The 15,110-nt window shown below is 47.6% G+C and overlaps 1 protein-coding gene across 15 annotated transcripts in view; it reads left to right on the top strand.

The window, feature by feature from the left end:
* Positions 1-15,110, top strand: part of PACS2 (phosphofurin acidic cluster sorting protein 2) — a 120,328-nt gene that overhangs the window by 82,284 nt on the left and 22,934 nt on the right. For 4 of the 15 annotated variants that reach the window (XM_077260678.1, XM_077260681.1, XM_077260677.1 and 1 more), the window contains exons 8-15: positions 810-869; positions 2,514-2,653; positions 3,624-3,714; positions 7,742-7,801; positions 8,251-8,352; positions 11,371-11,489; positions 11,912-12,044; positions 13,249-13,353. In XM_077260678.1, the coding sequence (XP_077116793.1) occupies positions 810-869; positions 2,514-2,653; positions 3,624-3,714; positions 7,742-7,801; positions 8,251-8,352; positions 11,371-11,489; positions 11,912-12,044; positions 13,249-13,353 (810 nt within the window). Of the gene's footprint in view, positions 1-809; positions 870-2,495; positions 2,654-3,623; positions 3,715-7,741; positions 7,802-8,250; positions 8,353-11,370; positions 11,490-11,911; positions 12,045-13,248; positions 13,354-15,110 lie in introns of all 15 variants that reach the window. The other 11 variants (XM_077260674.1, XM_077260679.1, XM_077260672.1 and 8 more) reach the window with 6 other exon arrangements.

Genomic DNA, 15,110 nt, shown 5'->3' with positions numbered 1-15,110 from the left:
TCAACATCTGCCTGTTTTGGGGTAGTCCTACAGCAATTAATTTTGTCAGCCATTCAATAGGACTACCCACTGGGCTCCTAAATCCCAATCTAGCAGAATTTAGGACTAATACATGACAAATTATACTGAATCGGTTCCCTCCAAACTGCAAACATATCTGGTCACTTTTCTAATGTGACAGGTTCCCTTTACAGCAGATCTGTCATCAGGTTTTATAGCATGGTTAAAAGACCTTAGACCTGATAAGGCTGGTGTAATTATTCAAATCCTCCATTTAAAATGAGCGTTTTTTGAGTCCAGCTAAAGATGGATTCTTCAAATTGTCATTTTAATGTTATGCATGAAAAGTTTCACAAAGGTTTATGCAGCAATGGATTTTTCATAACAAGTTCACTGGCCTCACCAGGTCTAAATATCTATTTGTTAACTTGGCATTTTGTGTTGTGTAATCTGGTGAACGGTCTTCTGTACAGGTTTTCACATATAAGCATACGAGAGACTAGAAGTTAAACTTTTATCTGCACCCTAAATATTCCTCAATATATAGTGTGTGTGTAATCTGAGAATGTAGACTCTACCATCTTTTATTATGTATTTAGCTATGTAAAATTTTTCTTTTCAGTGTTGGTACATAAAAGCAGCAAAAAAAAAAAGGTTTATTGCAAAGATGTTGGATTTTACAAGTGCTGTCATAGCCAGTGCTAGATATCGATGAATCTGCTTTAGTCACAGCCATTGTACGAAAAACTTTTTTTAAGCATCCAACAACCTGCTAGAAAACTATGAAAGTTGTGTTTTTCGTTTTACAGCAGCAGAACTTCAAGCAAAAAGTGGTCGCTCTCTTACGAAGGTTCAAAGTTTCTGATGAGGTACTGTTGATGTCTTATATTGTTCCTTGAAGTCATTAATCGGCTCTCCGGACCCGGTCCATCGGCTGAATCTGACAACTGTGGGCTCTGGACTCAGAACCCGGTCCGTCGGCTACATCCGACATCTGTGGGCTCTGGACTCAGAACCCAGTCCTTCGGCTACATATGCCATCTGTGGAGTCAGGACCCGGTCCGTCGGCTACATCCGACATCTGTGGGCTGTGGGCTCTGGACTCAGAACCCGGTCCTTCGGCTACATCTGCCATCTGTGGGCTTTGGACTCAGAACCCGGTCCGTCGGCTACGTCTGCCATCTGTGGGCTCTGGACTCAAAACCCGGTCCGTCGGCTACATCCAACATCTGTGGGCTCTGGACTCAGAACCCGGTCCTTCGGCTACATCTGCCATCTGTGGAGTCAGGACCCGGTCCGTCCGCTACATCCGACATCTGTGGGCTGTGGGCTCTGGACTCAAAACCCGGTCCATCGGCTACATCCGACATCTGTGGTCTCAGGACCCGGTCCGTCGGCTACGTCTGCCATCTGTGGGCTCTGGACTCAGAACCCGGTCCTTTGGCTACATCCGACATCTGTGGACTCAGGACCCGGTCCGTCGGCTACGTCTGCCATCTGTGGGCTCTGGACTCAGAACCCGGTCCTTTGGCTACATCCGACATCTGTGGACTCAGGACCCGGTACATCGGCTACATCCAACATCTGTGGATTCAGGACCGTTGTGGTATGACTGACCTGTGATGTGTCACTAGGCCAACTAATCAAAAGAGAGGCAGGGAGCTTGGAGGCGGTTCTCGGGGCTCTCGTCCAATGGCCACAGTTTACGGACATAGCAGATGGACGCAGGTCCTGTGAATCGATACTTGCTAACTCCAGAGGTAGTTTATAATATACTGTAGATTTGGAGGTATGGGTTGTCATCAAAGGGTTGTCCCATTTGGTACATTTTTATGACATAGTCAGGTCCCAGTGCATCTATCTGAAAAAATGGGGCTCTGGTGCACTGTCCCATGGAATGGAGGTCTTGGCACTCCCATAGCAATGAATGGAAAGCGCAGTGTGCAGATGATGAAGGGGCTGGTTTTGCACAGCATTAACAGGCGGCTTGCCTTGACCGGTTGTGATGGCTTTGATGCATTTTATGACCGATTGTATAAATCATTTTTCTTAAAGAGGGTGGACCTGTCACCAGATCAAAAGGGACTAGTTTTCCCGTTTCTCCCGAGTATTCAGTTTTCTTTCTTTTTTTTTTTTTTTTTTTTAAAGGCTGCCATATGGTCCTTTTTTATTTGAAGCTAAATTATCGACCCAAGGGGGTGTGCCTTGACCCAAGGTGGTATGGCTCATAGGATCCTCAGGGGTGTGGCTTTAAGTTACACATAATTATTACTTTGAGCCACGCCCCCTTGTAAAGAGCATCAAAAGTAGCACAAAATAAAAATGCCCATACCTCTGAAGCTGTATGAGGGACTAGAAACAAAAAAGGAAATACTCAAGGGAACAGCATTAATGGAACAAGCAGGAATTAGTTGTTTTTGAACTGGCGATAGGTCCTCTTTAAAGTAGATTGAGTTGTAAAATGTCTTCATTGTCTTCTGTACTAATGTTTCTAGGTGCTTGACTCTGAACAGGACCCGGGGGAGCATGTGCCAGAAGTGGAAGAGGATATGGACTTGCTGTACGACACCCTGGATATAGAAAACCCAAGTGATAGCGGACCTGAAATGGAAGATGACGACAGTGTCCTCAGCACACCCAAACCAAAATTAAAGTGAGAAATGCAGTACATCCTGCTCTGTATGCTCATTTTGGACATGAATAGACCGTCACATAAGAGACTGAGAAGCTGGCACTTCTAGATTGTCGTCTTAAAGGGCTTCACCCCAATTTGCTTTGATTAGGGAAAATCAGTGACATTTAAGAGGATCGGACCCGAGCTATATGAAGACCATACACTTCCCATAGTGCAGAATATATGTTTTAGATCATGGCAAATTATTTTAAAATGCTACTTGTAGTATTTTCATATATTCTGATGTTTGAGTCCATGCGAGGACTGTTCGGCTTTGATCCAACATTTGCTATCATTGGGGGGGTTTCAGCGTTTGGATGTAGAGTTGAGCAAAAAGACTGTTGTGACCCTGAGCTCTGTGAACGTCTTCCTACCTGCTGATGTCCTCAGAGCCTCTTCCTATAAGTAGATCAAGACAGACAGATGAGATGAGGCACCACAGATGCCAGCAGGTAGGAAGAGGCTTGCAAGGCTCTGGTACGGTTGCCGCAGACTACTGACCTGACCACTGGACCAGAATCTGCACATTTTTTTGGTTAAACTGGTGTACATGTATGTGCTTGTATGGAGCAGGCTGAGCCTGCGCCGCACTAGGAAAATGAGGCACATCTAGAATGTGGTGTGTCACGTGTGTGTGTATGTATGTGTGTGTATATGTATATGTGTGTGTATATATATATATATATACACATACATACATATATATACATATATATATATATATATATATATATATATATATATATATATAAAGTAGTATGCTACTAATATAGCAGGACTCTGGAAACATGCTGGGTCATATGGAATTGAGTACAATAGAAAAAAACGATTATATTTATTATATTTTTTTTTCTCACATCATTGATGGATCTGTGGATGGTGCTTGTTGAAGATAAGCACCCTCTGGTATAAATACCAACGGAAAACTGATGGAAACCTTCTCTTCTAGGCCTTATTTCGAGGGTCTTTCCCACTCCAGCTCTCAGACGGAGATCGGAAGCTTGCATAGCATAAGAAGCCAGAAAGAATTGCCAAGTCCTGTAAGTAGATATGTCTGTGACATGCTGGTGTGGATGTAAAGACGAGTGAATAGGTATGCAGCATTTACTCTACAGATTGCGGCCAGAAAATGCTTTCTAAGGCCATAAAACAATGCTATATTATTAATGGAGGGCAGACAAGCCTTACAGAATTGTTTTCACAGTCGCTTCATTGGGGGAAACTGGAACCATGGGTTACTATACTGCCACCTGGAGGCTGACACTAAGAATACACCTTAGAAAAAAGCTGACTCCTCCCTAGCTGGCAATTCTTGGCAGCCGACACCCAGTTACTCAGTTTAGCTTCTTGTCATTCGGAGGCAGACATTGGTCTGAGGAGCAGACGTGTCTTAACCTTGATTAGGCAGGTTAGGAACTAAGCTTTTTCTCTTTTGACCTGCCACTGTAGAAGGTCGGGTTGAGCTCGTTTGCTCCTGCCATTGCACAACAATTCCCTCCCCTCCTGGGGGAGAAGCCCCCTTGGTCCTGAGCCTCCAGGCATCTGTTCTTCTATTATTTAGGGACTCTCCTTAGTCTTCTGTCCCCATCTTTGTGGAGCTCTTACCTTCTAGTGATGCAAGCCTTAAGGTACCTTCACACTAAGCGACGCTGCAGCGATATCGACAACGATTCCGATCGCTGCAGCATCGCTGTGTGGTCGCTGGAGAGCTGTCACACAGACAGCTCTCCAGCGACCAACGATGCCGAAGTCCCCGGGTAACCAGGGTAAACATTGGGTTACTAAGTGCAGGGCCGCGCTTAGTAACCCGATGTTTACCCTGGTTACCAGTGTAAATGTAAAAAAACAAACACTACATACTTACATTCACGTCCCCCGGCGTCCGCTTCCCTGCACTGTGTAAGCGCCGGCCCTAAAGCAGAGTGGTGACGTCACCGCTGTGCTTTGCTTTACGGCCGGCACTGACACATTCAGTGCAGGAAGCTCTGAGCAGCAGCGCGGACGCCGGGGGACGTGACAGACATCAGAGGGTGAGTATGTAGTGTTTTTTTTTTTTTTACTTTTATAATGGTAACCAGGGTAACCATTATAAAGCGGCCCTGCGCTTAGTAACCCGATATTTACCCTGGTTACCATTGTAAAACATTGCTGGCATCATTGCTTTTGCTGTCAAACACGATCTGACGACCAAATAAAGTTCTGAACTTTCAGCAACGACCAGCGATATCACAGCGGGTTCCAGATCGCTGCTGCGTGTCAAACACAATGATATCGCTATCCAGGACGCTGCAACGTCACGGATCGCTGTCGTTATCGCTGCAAAGTCGTTTAGTGTGAAGGTACCTTTAGCAGAAGGGTACTATAAGCAGCAGGTGTTGGAGTAGCAACCTGAGGAATGGCTATTCTTCCTTCTGCAGGACTAGCATTAGTTTTCACACCCCAGGCACTTCTTTATGACTTCCCATGGTTCCGGTCTCCCCCAATGAGGCAACTGAGATAGCTAACCAGAAAAGATAAACCAATTAGACTTGTAACAACAATTAGGTCCTTAAAGGGGTTGTCCAGTGAAAACAAGGAATCGCCAGTCTGCTGGATAGGTGATAGCTTTTTTTGGTTGGTAGGGATCCAACCTCACTGATCAGCAGAACAGGGAATATGTATGCCCCGTCTAGAATGAAGCAGCAGGTTGGATGCCCGAATGCTGCACCATTCATTTTCTATGAACGAGGGAAAGCCGAGCGCAGCACTGGGCAGCCACAAAGTAAATGAATGGAGTAAAGTACAGATAAACGTGCCCCATTCTACCAGGGGGTGCCGAATCCAGCATTTGGACTCCCATCATTTAATAGTTTCTCACTGGACAACCCCTTTGAGAGAGAGAGTTTTTGGTAGAGTTAAAAAATACCCCTGATCATAACCAGGCTAGAGCAGGGAAGTCAAACTCAAGTACACAGAGGGCCAAATTAAAAACTTGCACAAAGTCGCTGGCTAACCTTGATATCAATTAAAAAAAAGTTCTACAAGTAAGGAAGTTTTTCCTTCGCCTCAAATATAATGATGAACCTTTTCATATGGAAACAAATGTAAAGGGGCTGTCCCACAAACAAAGTGCATTTTAATTAATAGATCTTTGAATAAAGTAAACACGTAATCACAAATAGGCTATACTGGAATATTATGTTATGTGAGAGTAATAAAAAGGATATGGCCCGATGGCCTAATTTAAGTATGTAATAACAAAGGATCAAAAAATCTTAAGTCAATAAATAATGCAGATATTAAAGTATGATTCTAAAAGTGCCCCCCCACACACAGTATGAAACCCCCACAGTGAATTCCTCCACAGTACCCTCCACACATATGACATGATGACCCATACCGCCCTCAAATGTATTGTGACCTGTACACAATATGATGCCTCAACTGATCCCCACACCCCCAGCCCTACACATATTATAATGGAATCCACATAGTCTAATGGGCTCCACATAGTCTTCCATACCGTATAATGGGCCCCACATAGTCGTCCATACATAATAATGGGCTCCACAGTCCTCCATACATAATTGGCCCCACATAGTCCTCCATACAGACTAATGGACCCCACATAGTCCTCCATACAGAATAATGATCCCCACATAGTCCTTCATGCAGTATAATGGTCCCTACATAGTCCTTTGTATAGTATAATGGGCCCCACATAGTCCTCCATACAAAATAATGGGCTCCACATAGTCCTCCAAGCAGACTTATGGGCCCCACATAGTCCTCCATACAGAGTAATAGGCCCCACATAGTCTTCTATACAGAATAGTGGGCTCCACGTAGTCTTCCATACAGAATAATGGGTCCCACATAGTCCTGCATACAGTATAATGGGCCCCACATAGTCGTCCATACAGAATAATGGGCTCCACAGTCCTCCATACATAATTGGCCCCACATAGTCCTCCATACAGAATGAGCCCCACATAGTCCTTCATACAGTATAATGGTCCCTACATATTCCTTTGTATAGTATAATGGGCCCCACATAGTCCTCCATACAGAATAATGAGCCCCACATAGTCCTTCATACAGTATAATGGTCCCTACATAGTCCTTTGTATAGTATAATGGGCCCCACATAGTCCTCCATACAAAATAATGGGCTCCACATAGTCTTCCAAACAGACTTATGGGCCCCACATAGTCCTCCATACAGAGTGATGGGCCCCACATAGTCTTCCATACAGAATAGTGGGCCCCACATAGTCCTCCATACAGACTAATGGGCCCCACAATGCCCTCCATACAGACTAATGGGCCCTACATTGTTCTCCATACAGAATGTTGGGACCCACATAGTCCTCCATATAGAATGGGCCCCACATAGTCATCCATGCAGAATAATGGGCCCCACATAGTCCTCCACGTAGTATGATGGGCCCCACATAGTCCTCCACAAAGTATGATGGGCCCCTCATAGTCCTCCGTTCAGTATGATAGGGGAGCAGTGTTGGCATTGTGGGACAAATATAATCACCTTGTGGCCAGATTTGGCCTGCGGTCCAGAGTTTGACATGTGTGATTTAGAGCTTTATGGTTGATTAACTTGTGTGTATGAGGAATATCGGGTGATCTAGAGTATACAATGTGATTTACCCGGCAAAACGTGCCAGACTAAAGCTAGCGCACGGGCCACGCACCAGATTTATTGTGCTTTTTCTACGCATTTTGCGCCTCACTAGTAAATGAATGTTTGTAAAATGCAGCAGATTTAATAGACATGTGCCGTTATTGTGGTTCAGAAGATTGACATAGCTTGAGACAACCAAGAGAAGGCGTAGTGAAAGCCAGATTCGCTGTATGTATTACAGGCCTGCAGCAGTGCTGTATGTGAGGTGCAGCTTCTGATTGTATGCCCCCAATGAGGAGGTGGGGATATTGCATCATCTGACAGGCCATGCACTCGTTAATAAGAGGATGGTATGAGTAACACTCCTGTACGGGTATTTATCAGTGTATAGAGGCATCTACACAGCCCGAGCATTCATATCTAATAGTTTTTACATTATTCATTTGCAGAACAGTAATGTCCATTTTGAGAAACCTCATCGTGACCTCGCTCAGTCCGCAAACACGGACGTAAGTCACCATTCATAAAGCTTTATATTAAGATGGCTGTTGTGTAGGTAGAATGTAAAACCATCTATATGTGTAGGGGAAGGATGTACGGCCGTGTATATAGGTGTACGGGGAGGATGTACGGCCGTGTATATAGGTGTACGGGGAGGATGTATGGCCGTGTACGGGGAGGATGTACGGCTGTGTATATATGTGTACGGGGAGGATGTACAGCCGTGTATATAGGTGTACGGGGAGGATGTACGGCCGTGTATATAGGTGTACTGGGAGGATGTATGGCCGTGTACGGGGAGGATGTACGGCCGTGTATATAGGTGTACGGGGAGGATGTATGGCCGTGTACGGGGAGGATGTACGGTCGTATATATAGATGTACGCTTAGGATGTGCAGCCGTTTGTATGTACAATTGTTAAGTTTGGTGGTTCATCTTCAATTACATTTTTATTAGTGCTCAACCCACTTCCATTTATCTGCTCAGCTGGAGGATCCTGAGAGACGGCCGTCCTTACCCAAGCACTCTCCTGAGAGTGTGTCTGACGCTGTATCCTTAGTAAGTACACCTGTGCTTCGGTGCACTGCCACTCATATTGTCACCATCTCATATCACATCAGCATACTAAAGGGAATCTGTCAGCAGGTTTTACTATGTAATGCGAAAGCACTGTGATATAGGGGCAGAGACCCTGATTCCAGCAATGAAACCTTGTGCTAGCCAGAAAGTATATTCATAAATATTATTGTACTTGTATGTAAAAATTTCACACTACCTAAACCATGAAATCTAGGCTGGCTCCTCATTACAGGAAGATCTGTCTTATTCTGAAACACTGGCTATTTAGAGGAAAAAACACCAGGATAAAAAAGCCTGCCCTGAGGAAAAGAGTCTGCCCTGCGGCCTCTTATTTCTACCTGCCTAACTCTGCTTCATTAACAGGTGTCTTAAAAAAAACAAAACTAATTCTGTCTACGCAGGGGATTTAGAGATCTTAAGATGTACTTTGTACAGAATGCTGGACCTAGGTAAAGCCCCCTATACACTTTAGATAGCTCTCTCCCGACTCTCCTATACACAGGAGCGCTCGCTCGGCCGGCAGCTATCTCTCCCCAACTCTCCCGTACACAGGAGTTCTCTCTCGGCCGGCAGCTATCTCTCCCCAACTCTCCCATACAAAGGAGCTCTCTCTCGGCCGGCAGCTATATCCCCCCAACTCTCCCATACACAGGGGCGCTCGCTCGGCTGGCAGCTATCTCTCCCCAACTCTCCCGTACACAGGAGTTCTCTCTCGGCCGGCAGCTATCTCTCCCCAACTCTCCCATACACAGGAGCTCTCTCTCGGCCGGCAGCTATATCCCCCCAACTCTCCCATACACAGGGGTGCTCGCTCGGCTGGCAGCTATCTCTCCCCAACTCTCCCGTACACAGGAGTTCTCTCTCGGCCGGCAGCTATCTCTCCCCAACTCTCCCATACACAGGAGCTCTCTCTCGGCCGGCAGCTATATCCCCCCAACTCTCCCATACACAGGGGCGCTCGCTCGGCTGGCAGCTATCTCTCCCCAACTCTCCCGTACACAGGAGTTCTCTCTCGGCCGGCAGCTATCTCTCCCCAACTCTCCCATACACAGGAGCTCTCTCTCGGCCGGCAGCTATATCCCCCCAACTCTCCCATACACAGGGGCGCTCGCTCGGCTGGCAGCTATCTCTCCCCAACTCTCCCGTACACAGGAGTTCTCTCTCGGCCGGCAGCTATCTCTCCCCAACTCTCCCATACACAGGAGCTCTCTCTCGGCCGGCAGCTATATCCCCCCAACTCTCCCATACACAGGGGCGCTCGCTCGGCTGGCAGCTATCTCTCCCCAACTCTCCCGTACACAGGAGTTCTCTCTCGGCCGGCAGCTATCTCTCCCCAACTCTCCCATACACAGGAGCTCTCTCTCGGCCGGCAGCTATATCCCCCCAACTCTCCCATACACAGGGGCGCTCGCTCGGCTGGCAGCTATCTCTCCCCAACTCTCCCGTACACAGGAGTTCTCTCTCGGCCGGCAGCTATCTCTCCCCAACTCTCCCATACACAGGAGCTCTCTCTCGGCCGGCAGCTATATCCTCCCAACTCTCCCATACACAGGGGCGCTCGCTCGGCCGGCAGCTATATCCCCCCAACTCTCCCATACACAGGGGCGCTCGCTCAGCCGGCAGCTATATCCCCCCAACTCTCCCATACACAGGAGCGCTCGCTCGGCCTGCAGCCATCTTGCCCGACTCTCCCATATACAGGAGCGCTCGCTCGGCCGGCAGCGATCTCCTCCCAACTCTCCTATACACAGGAGCGCTTGCTCGGCCGGCAGCTATCTCTCCCCAATGCTCCCATACGCAAGAGCGCTCGCTCGGCGGGCAGCTATCTCACCCCCCCCCCCAACTCCTATTCACAGGAGCTCTCGCTCGGCCGGCAGCTATCTCTCCCCAACTTTCCCATACACAGGAGTTCTCTCTCGGCCGGCAGCTATATCCCCCCAACTCTCCCATACACAGGGGCACTCGCTCGGCCGGCAGCTATCTTCCCCCCAACTCTCCTATACACAGGAGCGCTCACTTAGCCGGCAGCTATCTCCCCTGACTCTCCCATGCACAGGAGCTCTCGCTTGACTACCAGCTATTTTACTCGATTCTTTTATACACAGGAGAGCTGCCCGCCGAGCGAGCAATCTTCCCCGACTCTCCCATACACATGAGCGCTCGCTCGGCACACACCTATTTCACCTGATTCTCCTATACACAGGAGCTCTTGCTCGGCCGGCAGTTATCTCCCCCTGATTCTCCCATACACAGGATCGCTTTCTCAGCCGGCCGCTATCTTCCCCGACTTTTTATTAAAGGAGCGCTTGCTTGGCTGGCACCTAACTCTCTCGACTCTCCTATACACAAGAGCGCTTGCTTGGCACACAACTATCTCGCCTGACTCTCCTATACACAGGAGCGCTTGCTCGGCACACAACTATCTCACCTGACTCTCCTACACACAGGAGTGCTTGCCCCTGTGTTCTCTGAGAAAAGCTGCCGCCAAACTCCTCTGGCGGCCGCTCATCTTTTAGAATAAAAAAGGGATCAGCAGTCCAAAAACAGAGGCAGGATCGTTCTGTCGCTCAACATCAGGCCCCCATACACATTACAATGCCAATATTTTGGGTTCGGCCAACATTAGTCTAAAGTGCCCCGGGGGCCTTTAATAAAGTAAAGCATTTGGTGGGTGGCCTAAGCTGATAGTTGTTTAACAAGGTGACTTCTGTTTCCTTCCATCTCTGCTGTTACTCACTTCGGGCTTGACCTGTCATGTGCAGATCCGGTATGTTGGAGTACGAGAATAGATAGATGTGACCGTCCGCTGTATTTGCCTTGCTCCCTGTTCCTGAGGATCCTGTAGTCTGAGGATCCAATCTCGCTAGTCTCTTGAATGATATGATAGGTCTCCTATCAGATAGTAAATGTAGTGCCCAGTGTGATCTGTTAGTGCCTGCATACTGTATATACTGCTGAACGTTCCTTCTTTTTTACGGGTTTGCTTTTCTCCCATAGGACACCTCTTCGCAGGATCCACAAGAGATTGAACTTTCCACGCTGGATGTTTTCGTGGAGAGGTTACCCCCAAGTGGAAAGATAACGAAGACCGAATCCTTGATCATTCCTTCTACTCGGTAATCATAAAGAAGATGTAAAGAAAATGACGCATTATTCACCAGCCCATCACTCCTCCCTTCCCAACACTGCCATATCCGAACTAGTCTCTACTTCCTGCTGCAGCAGCAGGGACATGTGACCACTGCAGTCAGTCACTGGCTGCAGCTGATTACCTCCTCGGCCAGTGATTGGCTTCAGTAGTCACATGTCCTTGTGACGGAACATCATGACTGCAGCGGAGAATCAGATGCGTGTAAGTGTGAGCAGTGGGGAATTGGCGACTTTTTTTTTTTTTTGGAGCATTTTGCACAATCCCTTTATGCGAAAAGTTCTTTCTGTTTGCTATCAGTCTTGTTTTCCTTGATCGATTGCAGTGAGGACTTGTGCTATAGCGATTATGGGGATGATTTCATAGATTTTCACTTGTTTCTTGTTACAGCTTGGAAGGAAAACAAACGGGTCGTCGTGGTCGGAGCACATCATTGAAAGAAAGGCAAGCATCACGACCCCAGAATGAGAGAGCCAATAGCCTTGATAACGAACGTTCACCCGATACTCGGAATCATCTGCAGGTAAAGCCACTACATAGACAGACTCTGGATTCTTATACCGTCTCCTACATCTAAAGGCCCCGTCTCACATAGCGATTTACCAGCGATCACGACCAGCGATACGACCTGGCCGTGATCGTTGGTAAGTCGCTGTGTGGTCGCTGGGGAGCTGTCACACAGACAGCTCTCTCCAGCGACCAACGATCAGGGGAACGACTTCGGCATCGTTGAAACTGTCTTCAACGATGCCGAAGTCCCCCTGCAGCACCCGGGTAACCAGGGTAAACATCGGGTTACTAAGCGCAGGGCCGCGCTTAGTAACCCGATGTTTACCCTGGTTACCAAAAAAAAACACAGTACATACTCGCCTTTCGGTGTCCCTTGTCGTCTGCTTCCTGCTCTGACTGAGCCGCCGTACACTGAGAGCAGAGCGCAGCGGTGACGTCACCGCTGTGATCTGCTTTCACTTTCACTTTGCGGCGCTCAGTCAGAGCAGGAAGCAGACAGCAAGGGACCTGACGGACATCAGATGGTAAGTATGTACTGTTTGTTTTTTTTTACATTTACGCTGGTAACCAGGGTAAACATCGGGTTACTAAGCGCGGCCCTGCGCTTAGTAACCCGATGTTTACCCTGGTTACCAGTGAAGACATCGCTGGATCGGTGTCACACACACCGATTCAGCGATGTCAGCGGGGCCTCAACGACCAAAAAAAGGTCCAGGCCATTCTGACACGACCAGCGATCTCGCAGCAGGGGCCTGATCGCTGGTACGTGTCACACATAGCGAGATCGCTACTGAGGTCGCTGTTGCGTCACAAAACTAGTGACTCAGCAGCGATCTCGCTATGTGAGACGGGGCCTTAAAGCATAGTGACTGCTGGGGGAATCAGCGTGGGCAGAGGAAGATAGAGCTTATTTTACCTAGTCTCTGTTACAGACCATCAAACGCAACTTTTTTATGGGGTCTGTAATTCAGCATTGAATATTTTATTTATATTTCTAGTGGTCATATCAGATCTCCAATAATTCTACATTCATTCTACATAGCATTCAGTCACCACTAGAGGGAGCCTAGAGCCCTCTGCAGACTTTCGATTCTTCAAAACGATTGTGATAAGTCAGTTCGCAGTAACCAGGCCCACTGCCTGAGTATGGGGGTCTCGCGTCTCTCTGTCTGGCTGCAGCTTTCACCATACATTGCTCAAATATGTTTCATCTTCAGATTCCCAGGAAAACAGTGTATGATCAGCTCAACCACATTCTGGTTTCCGACGACCATCTCCCTGAAAACATTATCCTTATCAACATTTCGGACTGGCAGGGCCAGGTAAGTGTCCCTCATTACGTATGTTGCCCATTACTAGCCTGACTGATCAGACTGACTGCTATACAGATGTTTTAATAGATTCATATTAAAGCGAACCTGTCAGCAGGTTTTTACTATGTAATCTGAGTACAGCATGATGTAGAGGCAGAGAGCCTGATTCCAGCTATATATCAGTTGCTGTCATTTTGATACAATCCCTGTTTTCTCTGCTGCAGATCTAGCAAAGCTCTAATGCTGAGCTCTGTATTGTGTACTGTGTGCATTGACAGAAAGCTATCAATCAGTAGTGGGGCAGGGGTTACACAGAGCAGTTGACTAGGAGGCATGAGGAACCTAGTCCTGTAGTGATGATCTCAGCTGATAAAACACTGATTTTATTGATACAGCAGCACACAGTCTAGTATGTGAAACATACATTCAGGGTCTCAGCCCCTGCTTCATTGTGCTCTCAGTTTACATAACACAAACCTGGCAGCAGATTCCCTTTCATAGCCAGTAATAGCCTTCCAAATGCTGTACTCCAGATTTATAAATTTTGTTTTTAGGTCCAAAATTCTGTGCTGATTAATTTCTTAATCATTTTTTCTTTTTTTTTTTTTTTTGAATGGCAAGAGCTCCAAATCCTCTACTAATACATTGTTTTGAAACATAACATGTTTGCACATTACCACGAGAGGGAGCTCTGAAGCTCACTGCATGCTGTGCTATTATGCAGCTCTATACTTTAAGCTCCCTCCATTCGTGGCTGCAGGTGCGATATTACCCATGCGAATGCTCCAATCGTGGCTGCAGGTGCGATATTACTCATGCGTATGCTCCAATCGTGGCTGCAGGTGCGATATTACCCATGCGTATGCTCCTATCGTGGCTGCAGGTGCGATATTACCCATGCGTATGCTCCAATCGTGGCTGCAGGTGCGATATTACCCATGTGTATGCTCCTATCGTGGCTGCAGGTGCGATATTACCCATGCGTATGCTCCAATCGTGGCTGCAGGTGCGATATTACCCATGCGTATGCTCCAATCGTGGCTGCAGGTGCGATATTACCCATGCGTATGCTCCAATCGTGGCTGCAGGTGCGATATTACCCATGCGTATGCTCCAATCGTGGCTGCAGGTGCGATATTACCCATGCGTATGCTCCTATCGTGGCTGCAGGTGCGATATTACCCATGCGTATGCTCCAATCGTGGCTGCAGGTGCGATATTACCCATGCGTATGCTCCTATCGTGGCTGCAGGTGCGATATTACCCGTGCGTATGCTCCTATCGTGGCTGCAGGTGCGATATTACCCATGCGTATGCTCCAATCGTGGCTGCAGGTGCGATATTACCCATGCGTATGCTCCAATCGTGGCTGCAGGTGCGATATTACCCATGCGTATGCTCCAATCGTGGCTGCAGGTGCGATATTACCCATGCGTATGCTCCTATCGTGGCTGCAGGTGCGATATTACCCATGCGTATGCTCCAATCGTGGCTGCAGGTGCGATATTACCCATGCGTATGCTCCAATCGTGGCTGCAGGTGCGATATTACCCATGCGTATGCTCCTATCGTGGCTGCAGGTGCGATATTACCCATGCGTATGCTCCAATCGTGGCTGCAGGTGCGATATTACCCATGCGTATGCTCCTATCGTGGCTGCAGGTGCGATATTACCCATGCGAATGCTCCAATCACAGCTGCACATGGGATGTTACTCGTGTATTCTGGGGACTTAGAGCCATGTCTCCAAAACAAGGCTCCAACTG

This window comes from Ranitomeya variabilis, chromosome 1 (assembly GCF_051348905.1).
Source record: "Ranitomeya variabilis isolate aRanVar5 chromosome 1, aRanVar5.hap1, whole genome shotgun sequence".
Taxonomy (NCBI): Eukaryota; Metazoa; Chordata; class Amphibia; order Anura; family Dendrobatidae; genus Ranitomeya; species Ranitomeya variabilis.
Note: the sequence above shows the minus strand (reverse complement) of the source record. Positions and strands in the feature narration are given on the sequence as shown.